Below are 12,740 nucleotides of genomic sequence, written 5' to 3'. Positions count from 1 at the left end.
TGGCCTTCGGATTTAAAATAATGAGGCCTATTGAAATTCACGGTGGCTGTGGAAGCTTAACCACTAATACTGAAATTGCTTGTCTTAATTTAAGTGGTTCACTACAAGCCGTTTTTTTCTTGGTATGTCTCTAATTTTCTAATGTTTACAGCTGATAAAACGCTTGAGCAGCATGGAACCGAACGACAATTAACAACGATCGCTAGGACAGGAGGACATAACTGTTCTGATTGCCGAGATGACCCTGCGTCCCTGGCAGTGGCTTCCTCCTCCCTCAGTAAAACTAATTCATTTCCGCAGTTTTTATAGACAGATGTAGCAAATTTTGTGTTTTTATTTCGTGAGTAGGTTTAATAAAAGCGAAATATGGGATATATTGATGTAAACTGTTGTACACAACAAATTAAATGTGCCATTGTAGTAGATAAATCACTTATTCTCTCAAAAAATTGAAAGTACAACAAAAGAATGCTGAAGATTAGATGGGTAGATCACATAACTAATGAGGAGAAGAGGAGTTTGTGGCACAACTTGACTAGAAGAAGGTACCGGTTGGTAGGACATGTTCTGAGGCATCAAGGGATCACCAATTTAGTACTGGAGGGCAGCGTGGAGGGTAAAAATCGTAGAGGGAGACCAAGAGATAAATACACTAAGCAGATTCAGAAGGATGTAGGCTGCAGTAGGTACTGGGAGATGAAGAAGCTTGCACAGGATAGAGTAGCATGGAGAGCTGCATCAAACCAGTCTCAGGACGGAAGACCACAACAACAACAACAACAAAATGTATATCTGGCAGCCTCTATGTACTGGTTTTACTACAGTGTATAACAAAGAACCGCTTGCAGTCGCTCTTTATGAATTATTATTAGTACGTTAATTATCAACCAGGAATTGTTATTACTCCAACTTTACTTTGCATTTCCTTCCTTTGGGCGAAGCAAACTTATTTATTATCTCTCTGAAGTCAAGTTTAGTATCTGTGTAGCATTCTATCGACATCTAAATTTGACGATCTGCTTTCACCTTTACTCTACCTTAACGAGTGTTTTTTATCTTGAATGAGCTGAAACAGAGTTTACAAGACGCTGCAGTCACTGGCATTGTCACAAACACTCTCAAAGCTATATCGTTGTTTGAATAAACATGTTTTAACGAAACTTCTAAATATCCAAATTAGACGACTTGTCTGTGGTGTTGATCACCTCTTTCATCTTGATCGTGACAACAGTTATTTCGTTAACTAACCCCACTGTACCAATATCTGCTATAACTAGCATTCTACATCTACATGGCTGTTCTGCAAATAACCCTTAAGTACCTGGCAGAGGATTAATTGTGCCACTTTCACACTAATTCTCTTTTATTACACTGTCGAACAGCACGTGAAAAAAAAAGCCCTAACATTTAAGCAAGACCCACTTCCAGTGACCCTATGACACCAGATACTCGAGAAACGTAGCCGATGACCAACGACAGAGTACACGTTTATCTACCCTAGCGTTCAACTTAGATCAACAGAGTAGATGCAGCGACGTACAACTCCCGTAACATTAGCAATCACCGACAGAAAGCTTTTCCTTGAAATCTTTATTTACGTAGCAGAATATACTAATCGGTACTCGGAAGTAGCAACTCGCTGAAGGTGTAACTAAATTCCCCTTCACATTCCTTTTTCTTGCTTGTTTGCCCCACTGTCGTGTCTCGCTGTAGTTCTGAGTCGGCAGAAATCGGAAGCCTTTGCTCAGATACCATTTGCTTCAGCAGTTGCTAGAACACTGTAACTAACCAGCAGTAATAACTCAGTTGCTGAACAAAAACAAGATGTATAGGTCGCAGTAGTGTGAACCAAGCGCACTGTTACGTAAACCTTGTTAATGGCTACTTGGACAAATTGTAGAAACGATACTGTAACAAAAATGTGCGAGAATTCCCTATGGGACCAAACTGCTGAGTCATCGGTCCCTAGACTTACACACTACTTAAACTAACCTACGCTAAGGACAACACACACACACTTGTGACTGAGGGAGGACTTGAACCTTCGGCGGGAGGAGCCTCGCAATTCGTGACATGGTGCCTCTAACCGGGCGGTGATACTGTGACAACAGCGTGCTCTCACTGTCACGGTCGGGTCCAGAGAAAGGATTCTAGTAGTCCTCACGTTAAGTATTTGAGAGTCTTTCTTTCGCGTTTCTTTTTTTTTCTCGGTTAGTTTTTGCGCCACTGCTTCAGTAGGCCCTAGAGAAGAGTCACTACATAACTATTCTTTCAAGCGTGAGGCTAACAAAAGCAGCCACTTAATAACTGGCGGCTGCTATGGGACAAATAAAGGCATCACAACAGTACACAGCTTCAATAGCTTTATCGTATACCTACGATCTTTCAGTATTTACATTTATCTATTATGACACTTGTCTTGGATTAATCATAACCTACACTATCTGAGCACACCTGTTAGTGGACATTAATATGGGCTGGTTCCACTCTTCGACTTTATGATGGATTAAACTCGTTTGGGACGCTTTCAATGAGGCATCTGAATACACGTGTGGAGAAATTGCAGCCCATTCTTCCTCAAGAGCTGAAACTAGAGAAGGTTTCGCTGGAACGAAGTGGACGTTCTAACTCATCCTAAAGATATTCCATTGGGTTAATATTGGGACACTGGGAAGGCAAGCCCATTTTAGGAAAGTTGTTGTCCACAAGAAGTTGCTTTACGACAGGGTGCACTGTCGTACTGAAAGGAACAGCCATCGTTTCGAAAATGTTCCTCTGCTGTACACAGTGGAATAAAATAAGCACACATCCTTCCGGATACAATAACACTACCTCCACTGTAAGTCACTATTGCCACTATACATGATGGCGGGTAACTTACTCCATGAATTCACCAAACCCAGAAGCTTTGATCTGATTGCCAGACGTTACAGCGTGATTCGTGACTCCAAAAAGCTTGTTTCGAGCCATCCACTAACCAGCGGCGCCGGCAGTGACTATAGAAAAATGTATGGTTTATTAGGAGCTGCTCGACCATTGTACCCCATTCTTTTTAAATGTGCTAACTGAAGTACTGTTAGCACTCTGAAACTCACAAGCAAATCCTTCCTCTGATTTCATGCAGCTATTAATAATCACCATCAGCAATGCTCGAGAGTTCCTGTCCGTCAATAGATGAGGTGTGCCTGGTCTTGCTTTAGTTGCGGTCGCACCTTCACGTCACCACTTCACAATCACATCACCAGAAATCTACTTCGGCAGCTTTACAAGGGTCGCAGTGTCCCTGGTGGATCTGTTGCTCGGGCGACATCTTCCGACCAGACCAAATTCGATGTCACTGAGCAATCCTGACCGACTCATCCTGCTGTTAGTGCTTGTCTATTCAGAACACAACACTCCCTCCCTCATTCTGTCAGACAGTGTATGCGAGATTTGCTTTGTACGGGTGTTGTAATGTTTCACGACTGAGCGCTACAATTGTTGCTGCACAGTAACTGCGGCTGCCTGCAAGGGCGCCCATAGGGTAGTTTTTAGTGGTGGGTCCAAAACCTAGTGGTATGGAGCATTTTTAATACGAGAGGTGTTCAATAAGTAATGCAACACGTTTTCTTCTCTGCCAATTTCTGTCGAAAAAATGTGGAGAAGTTCTGCTTCAGCCTCTATAGTTCCATGAAGTTCCGATAGGTGGGAGCGCTATGCGTAACCTTCAAAATGGCGTCTGTAAAGGATGTGCCTTCGAAACAAGGAGCTGCCAGGGAATTTCTTCTGGCGGAAACCAGAGTATTGCAGATATTCACAGACGCTTCCATTATGTCCACGGAGACCTAGCAGTGAACAAAAGCACGGTGAATCGTTGGGCGAGGCGTCTATCATCACCACGACAAGGAGCGGAAAACTGCCCGATCTCCCACGTGCTGGCCTGCGGCACACAGCTGTGACTCCTGCAGTCCTGGGACGTGTGAACACTCTCATTCGAGATTCTCGAATCAATTTCTCCTTCTCCATGACAATGCAAGACCTCAAGCAAGTCCGCGCATCCCAGAGGATGCTCAGAAGACTTCATTGGACTGTTCTTCCTCAACACCCTGCAGCCCGGATCTCGCACCTTCCTGTTTGGCCCAATGAAGGACACACACTGCAGAAGGCAGTACGTGGATAATAAGTAGCTTACTGATGCAGCAAAACGGTGGCTCCGACGTCGACGAGTGGAATGATACTGTGCGCCGCGCGGGATTAGCCGAGCGCTCTAAGGCGGTACAGTCATGGACTGTGCGGCTGGTTCCGGCGGAGGTTCGAGTCCTCCCTCGGGCATGGGTGTGTGCGTTTGTCCTTAGGATAATTTAGATTAAGTAGTGTGTAAGCTTAGGGACTGATGACCTTAGCAGTTAAGTCCTATGAGATTTCACACACATTTGAACATTTTTTTGATAGTGTGCGGGACAACAGGTCCTTCCAGTAAGGTGGCTAAGCCCGCCCGGTTGGCCGTGCGGTCTAACGCACGGCTTCCCGGGCGGGAAGGAGCGCTTGGTCCCCGGCACGAATCCGCCCGGCGGATTTGTGTCCAGGTCCGGTGAACCGCCCAGTCTGTGGGTGGTTTTTAGGCGATTTTCCATCTGTCTCGGCGAAGGCGGGCTGGTTCTCCTCATTCAGCCTCAGTTACACTATGTCGGCGATTGCTGCGCAAACACTGTCTTCACGTACGCATACACCACCATTACTCTACCACGGAAACATAAGGGTTACACTCGTCTGGTGTGAGACGTTCTCTGGGGGGTCCACTGGGGGCCGAATCGCACAATAACCCTGGGTTCGGTGTGGGGCGGGGGGGGGGGGGGATGAAGTGGACTGCGGTAGTCGTCGTGGGGTTGCGGACCACTGCTGCTGCGGCGAGGGCGGAGCCTCTCCGTCGTTTCTAGGTTCCCAGTTAGCATACACTACAATACAAGGTGGCTAAGGCCATTGCATTGATCACACATTATGTTGATAAATAGGGTTCTGTAGCCAAAAGAGTGCGGAATAATGAGGTGAATTGGAATCCTGAATAAAATCGACCTGCTTTCAGTAAAAAGTGTTGCATTACTTAATGAACGTCCCTCGTATTCTGGAAGACTTGTGACGTCTTGTGAGTGGCTGTAAAAAGTTTCACCTCCGATCCTGTTACAAACCTACTAATAGCGACTGTTCCTCAAAGAAAACACCTGACTAGACTATATTGAGAGCCCGCCCGGCCGCTGATGCCTGGCTGCTGTGTTGTGTCGGCACAGGCGCGCCCTTCTGGTGGCCGGGCTGCCGTTCCTGCCGGCGTGGCTGGCGACGGCGTGGGCGGCGCAGCACGCCTCGGTGGCTGGCCTGTGCGCCGGCAGGGCCATCGCGGGCGCCGCCATGGGCGCCGTCTTCACCGCGCTGCCCGTCTACGTCACCGAGATAGCACAGGTAAGGCAGGAGCGCCACGCCGCGCTAGCGGACACGGCCACTTCTCGAATCGTTGACCAAGGAACACATACCGGTATTTGATTCGCTATTTTTTATCTTTTTATCCTAGGGCACCCGTTAAAATTCATCCTGCGTTCCGTTAAACACAATCTCACCTACGGGCACTTGAAATATACTACAGCGATTGTCCGTGCGGGAAATAATACACGACATCTACATCTACATACATACTCCGCAATCCACCATACGGTGCGTGGCGGAGGGTACCTCGTACCACAACTAGCATCTTCTCTCCCTGTTCCACTGCCAAAAAGAACGAGGGGAAAAATGACTGCCTATGTTCCTCTGTACGAGCCCTAATCTCTCTTATCTTATCTTTGTGGTCTTTCCGCGAGATGTAAGTTGGCGGCAGTAAAATTGTACTGCAGTCCTCTAGAGGCTCCCACCCGAGTTCCTGAAGCATTTCCGAAACACTCGCGTGATGATCAAACCTACCAGTAACAAATCTAGCAGCCCGCCTCTCAATTGCTTCCTTGTCCTCCTTCAATCCGACCTGATACGGATCCCAAAAGCTCGAGCAGTACTCGAGAATAGATCGTATTAGTACTTTATAAGCGGTCTCCTTTACAGATGAACTACATCTTCCCAAAATTCTACCAATGAACCGAAGACGACTACCCGCCTTCCCCACAATTGCCATTACATACTTGTCCCACTTCATATCGCTCTGCAGTGTTACCCCCAAAATATTTAATCGACGTGACTGTGTCAACCGCTACACTACTAATGGAGTATTCAAACATTACGGGATTCTTTTTCCTATTCATCTGCATTAATTTACATTTATCTATATTTAAAGTTAGCTGACATTCTATACACCACTCACAAATCCAGTCCAAGTCGACTTGTATCCTCCTACAGTCACTCAACTACGACACCTTTCCGTAGACCACAGCAGCCGTCCACTGACCAGACAAGGCGCACAGTCAATCTCCTTTTGCACGAGTGATCTCTTGTCTTATCTCATCACATTGTGCAATAGTAGAAATGTAAATTTCATGAAGCTAGCAAATCCGTTCTGAAAATCAGGGAAATCGGGGAACATCAGGGAATTTCAAACTCATGCGGGAAATCAGAAAAATATCAGGGAACATTGGAAAAAAACGATGGAAAAATCTCGTTTTTGTCTCAGTAGACGTAGCGAAGGAGGCATTCAACAGGATGACGAGACTCTTATGTTGCAAATTAGATAAAGGTCTAAGGAAAACGTTTAGCAAATGTTTTGTCTGGAGTGTGGCACCATGTGGGGCAGAAACAAGGACGCTGAGACGAAAGGATGAAAAAAGGTTAGAAGCATCTGAGATGTGGATGTGGACGAGAATGGAGAGAGTAAGCTGGATGGAAAGAGTGAGTAATGAAAGAGTATTGGAAAGGGTTGGTCAGAGAAGATGTCTGCTGAAGGTTGTAAGAGAAAGGAAAAAGAACTGGTTGGGACATTCATTGAGAAGGGAGTGCTTACTAGCAGATGCTTTGGAAGCATTGGTTTGTTGGAGAAGACTGAGAGGAGGAAGGAGATACAATATGATAGATGACATAAAGGGAAGGGGAAATTATGCAGACCTGAAGTGGATGGCAGAAGACCGCACAGACTGGAGAACTACCATAACCTGCCTTTTGGCAGAACACTGATGATGTCTCAGTAGATCAAATGTTTAGTTTACTGAGGTGTCACGCATCATCGCTGGCTGAGTGCAGCTGAGTGTGTGTGCCGCTTCCCTACTCCCTCATTGCTACTGCTGCTCTCCCTCCTAGCACTCCCGTCAGCTTGTAGTCAGTGATGCCACCACTTCTTGCTGCGAGCGTAGCAGCTGCCGACGAGAGGCAGCGGACAGAGACGGCGGCCATATGAGCATGAGTTGTGTCTGAGTGGTTTTGTGAATGTGTGTGCGCTCTCGTTTTATAACAAAAGCTATTGCTGAAAATTTAGTTGTGAGAGACCTGTCTGCAGCTCAGCAATCACCTTCACAGTGAGTTGCCACCTACCCTCATCATTATACACTCCTGGAAATGGAAAAAAGAACACATTGACACCGGTGTGTCAGACCCACCATACTTGCTCCGGACACTGCGAGAAGGCTGTACAAGCAATGATCACACGCACGGCACAGCGGACACACCAGGAACCGCGGTGTTGGCCGTCGAATGGCGCTAGCTGCGCAGCATTTGTGCACCGCCGCCGTCAGTGTCAGCCAGTTTGCCGTGGCATACGGAGCTCCATCGCAGTCTTTAGCAATGGTAGCATGCCGCGACAGCGTGGACGCGAACCGTATGTGCAGTTGATGGACTTTGAGCGAGGGCGAATAGTGAGCATGCAGGAGGCCGGGTGGACGTACCGCCGAATTGCTCAACACGTGGGGCGTGAGGTCTCCACAGTACATCGATGTTGTCGCCAGTGGTCGGCGGAAGGTGCACGTGCCCGTCGACCTGGGACCGGACCGCAGCGACGCACGGATGCACGCCAAGACGGTAGGATCCTACGCAGTGCCGTAGGGGACCGCACCGCCATTTCCCAGCAAATTAGGGACACTGTTGCTCCTGGGGTATCGGCGAGGACCACTCGCAACCGTCTCCATGAAGCTGGGCTACGGTCCCGCACACCGTTAGGCCGTCTTCCGCTCACGCCCCAACATCGAGCAGCCCGCCTCCAGTGGTGTCGCGACAGGCGTGAATGGAGGGACGAATGGAGACGTGTCGTCTTCAGCGATGAGAGTCGCTTCTGCCTTGGTGCCAATGATGGTCGTATGCGTGTTTGGCGCCGTGCAGGTGAGCGCCACAATCAGGACTGCATACGACCGAGGCACACAGGGCCAACACCCGGCACCATGGTGTGGGGAGCGATCTCCTACACTGGCCGTACACCTCTGGTGATCGTCGAGGGGACACTGAATAGTGCACGGTACATCCAAACCGTCATCGAACCCATCGTTCTACCATTCCTAGACCGGCAAGGGAACTTGCTGTTCCAACAGGACAATGCACGTTCCGCATGTATCCCGTGCCACCCAACGTGCTCTAGAAGGTGTAAGTCAACTACCCTGGCCAGCAAGATCTCCGGATCTGTCCCCCATTGAGCATGTTTGGGACTGGATGAAGCGTCGTCTCACGCGGTCTGCACGTCCAGCACGAACGCTGGTCCAACTGAGGCGCCAGGTGGAAATGGCATGGCAAGCCGTTCCACAGGACTACATCCAGCATCTCTACGATCGTGTCCATGGGAGAATAGCAGCCTGCGTTGCTGCGAAAGGTGGATATACACTGTACTAGTGCCGACATTATGCATGCTCTGTTGCCTGTGTCTATGTGCCTGTGGTGCTGTCAGTGTGATCATGTGATGTATCTGACCCCAGGAGTGTGTCAATAAAGTTTCCCCTTCCTGGGACAATGAATTCACGGTGTTCTTATTTCAATTTCCAGGGGTGTAGATTCTCGCAGGATTTGAAAAAGTTATCTGATGCACGGATTGATCACCGTGGCCTCATTTCATCAACAAGCTGCCTGGGGCTCGTGAATAGCTGGCTACACGAGTGGATTTCCGAGATGAATCGAAGCCGCAGGCCGTTTGTGTGGGTGTCTGTAATGGATCTGACTTGCCGATCTGATGTCATTTGGTTCCCACTAATATGCAGGTTCTTCCCTTCGGATATAGTCTCACCGATCTGCCCGCAGTCGAGGTCTGTTTGTGTGTGGCGTACGGTAGAGGATTTTCATGGTTTGTCCATGGAACCAGGGCTTCGGTGCTCCTCAGCACGGCAGAGGCTAAGGGCGATGGATTTCAGGAAATGCTGCTGTCTGACGGCAAGTATATTGTACAGTGTCGCACGTTATAGACATCTTATTTGTTATAGCGCATTTTCGCATTTCAAAAGTAGTTTATATGTTAGAGAGTATGGAGATTAGGAGTAGAAAATTGCGTCAGTCGCTGGCGGTTTGAACGCTATGTAATATATCTCTGGAAAAAAATCGCAAAACACTTGTAAAATAATACATGTACGACAATAACGAACATAGTAGAACCAACATTTTATTGGCAGTCATCTACACTGTTGGTTTACACAGTTTTTCACAGCCTTATACAATTCTTTTTGATGAAAAGAAAAAAGATATGAAATATTCATTATGTAAAAATGTGAATGGATGAAAATGAATGGGGACTGAAATGCCTTTAAATATTTATGTTATTTACTCTTTCAGTACGAACTTTGTTGTAGAACCCCTTATTTACGTGTGGTAATAAAAATTCATTTAGACAGAATTAAGCACATTTAAAATTACGTGAACCTTAGCAACCCTCCCATGCTGATATATTCAAACTAACTGATTAATAACATTTGTTTGAAACTTATTTAAATTAAATTTTTTTACGTATTTCGGCCTTGGCACACATTTTCTAGATGCAGTGGGTTTTTAAATATTTACTGAATTCTTTCCCGGCGTTAGCTATGGAACACAAGACTGTCTCTGTTAGCATAAAATGGTTAAATATTGCCAAGCCGACCTGAACGTTTAATTATCATTGACAAAACACACTTCACTATTTATTATTTATTTATTTATTAGTTGCTTTAGAAATGGAAAGAACCAACAGATTAACAACTTCAACGTTAATTATCCGCCTATGAATGCACAAATGTAAAACCAGTAATAAATTCAGTCAACCTCAGGATTGCTGTAAAAGAAAAATATTTCGTAATTCACTGCTAATTTTACCTGATCCCGATTTACGGGTTTGGTTAATTTTATAGTGGAACAATTTTTTAAATGTGCCGCCGCTGCAAATCGTTCGGTCGCGGCACAGCCCAGCAACACCAACGATAATCGCTAAAAGTGCTGAAAATTCTTTAAAGAAATATTACAGATGGCATGGGCAAGCTAATTTACATTAGTAATACACAATTTTGATAAATTATAATGTATTTAGACCATAACAATAATTTAAATTACACACCTGTACAATTTTTCCCTTAATGACGGCTAAAGATAGATACAGACAAAAGAAGTCTACTCATTCATATAATGCTACGTCACAGGTCCCTCTCTCTCTCAGCTCTAGAGGAAGACGACAAAGAATGCACATTGTTGTTGTTGTTGTGGTCTTCAGTCCTGAGACTGGTTTGATGCAGCTCTCCATGCTACTCTATCCTGTGCAAGCTTCTTCATCTCCCAGTACCTACTGCAACCTACATCCTTCTGAATCTGCTTAGTGTACTCATCTCTCGGTCTCCCTCTACGATTTTTACCCTCCACACTGCCCTCCAATGCTAAATTTGTGATCCCTTGATGCCTCAAAACATGTCCTACCAACCGATCCCTTCTTCTAGTCAAGTTGTGCCACAAACTTCTCTTCTCCCCAATCCTATTCAATACCTCCTCATTAGTTACGTGATCTATCCACCTTATCTTCAGTATTCTTCTGTAGCACCACATTTCGAAAGCTTCTATTCTCTTCTTGTCCAAACTAGTTATCGTCCATGTTTCACTTCCATACATGGCTACACTCCAAACAAATATTTTCAGAAATGACTTCCTGACACTTAAATCTATATTCGATGTTAACAAATTTCTCTTCTTCAGAAACGCTTTCCTTGCCATTGCCAGTCTACATTTTATATCCTCTCTGCTTCGACCATCATCAGTTATTTTACTTCCTAAATAGCAAAACTCCTTTACTACTTTAAGTGTCTCATTTCCTAATCTAATTCCCTCAGCATCACCCGATTTAATTGGACTGCATTCCATTATCCTCGTTTTGCTTTTGTTGATGTTCATCTTATATCCTCCTTTCAAGACACTGTCCATTCCGTTCAACTGTTCTTCCAAGTCCTTTGCTGTCTGTGACAGAATTACAATGTCATCGGCGAACCTCAAAGTTTTTACTTCGTCTCCATGAATTTTAATACCTACTCCAAATTTTTCTTTTGTTTCCTTTACTGCTTGCTCAATATACAGATTGAATAACATCGGGGAGAGGCTACAACCCTGTCTCACTCCTTTCCCAACCACTGCTTCCCTTTCATGCCCCTCGACTCTTATGACTGCCATCTGGTTTCTGTACAAATTGTAAATAGCCTTTCGCTCCCTGTATTTTACCCCTGCCACCTTTAGAATTTGAAAAAGAGTATTCCAGTCAACATTGTCAAAAGCTTTCTCTAAGTCTACAAATGCTAGAAACGTAGGTTTGCCTTTTCTTAATCTTTCTTCTAAGATAAGTCGTAAGGTCAGTATTGCCTCACGTGTTCCAATATTTCGACGGAATCCAAACTGATCCTCCCCGAGGTCCGCATCTATCAGTTTTTCCATTCGTCTGTAAAGAATTCGCGTTAGTATTTTGCAGCTGTGACTTATTAAACTGATAGTTCGGTAATTTTCACATCTGTCAGCACCTGCTTTCTTTGGGATTGGAATTATTATATTCTTCTTGAAGTCTGAGGGTATTTGGCCTGTCTCATACATCTTGCTCACCAGCTGGTAGAGTTTTGTCATGACTGGCTCTCCCAAGGCCGTCAGTAGTTCTAATGGAATGTTGTCTACTCCCGGGGCCTTGTTCCGACTCAGGTCTTTCAGTGCTGAATGCACATTATGTTGCGCTATTTATATTATTGCTGATTGTGAATGTCTCTTTGTAATCTTACAACATTATTTTCCTCTGTGGCTATATTTCACATTTTTTCATCACAGATATTAACATATTTCGTAATTACATTATGAGTATAGAAATATAACAGTCGTAAATACATAGAGAATATTATTACAGAAAATATTACAATAATAACCAACGTCCTTTACACAAAATTAAATAACATTTTTTGTTCAACAATTACAGTACATTCGAATTGCTTCATAGCGGCGTACATAGTACAATTAAATGTCATTTCATTTTATTAATAGTGTGTGTGCTGCCAGGGAACGTTACATCTTTCAAGAGGCCTACTTTTTTGTGGGGTTGTTTCTGAAATCAGTGAAGGTATTTTAAATATGTCTTGCGACTCCAAGGAAATGCGTTTTTTTGCCAACAAATTTGTTTCGTTTTATTGAAATAAAATAACAACAGTAGTCTTAATGAAAACTTATACCATTTGGCTTTCTTTCTCCATCTAAAAACAGTTCATTACAAAAGATGTTGATGTTAGTACATAAGATTTTTGCTCACATCAGGAAATACGCCATCTGCTTGCAAGCTGTTTAGGTAGTTCCTCGTTTGCACTATTGTTTCTTGTATCGTATCTGCTAAGACAGATTATCAATTTAAA

At 44.9% G+C, this 12,740-nt stretch overlaps 1 protein-coding gene across 1 annotated transcript in view; it reads left to right on the top strand.

The window, feature by feature from the left end:
* LOC126355044 (facilitated trehalose transporter Tret1-like) overlaps positions 1–12,740 on the top strand; it is a 134,200-nt gene that overhangs the window by 86,730 nt on the left and 34,730 nt on the right. Inside the window, exon 3 of the mRNA XM_050005197.1 lies at positions 5,265–5,433. Within this exon, the coding sequence (XP_049861154.1) occupies positions 5,265–5,433 (169 nt within the window). The remainder of the gene's footprint in view (positions 1–5,264; positions 5,434–12,740) is intronic.

This window comes from Schistocerca gregaria, chromosome 3 (assembly GCF_023897955.1).
Source record: "Schistocerca gregaria isolate iqSchGreg1 chromosome 3, iqSchGreg1.2, whole genome shotgun sequence".
NCBI lineage: Eukaryota > Metazoa > Arthropoda > Insecta > Orthoptera > Acrididae > Schistocerca > Schistocerca gregaria.
Note: the sequence above shows the minus strand (reverse complement) of the source record. Positions and strands in the feature narration are given on the sequence as shown.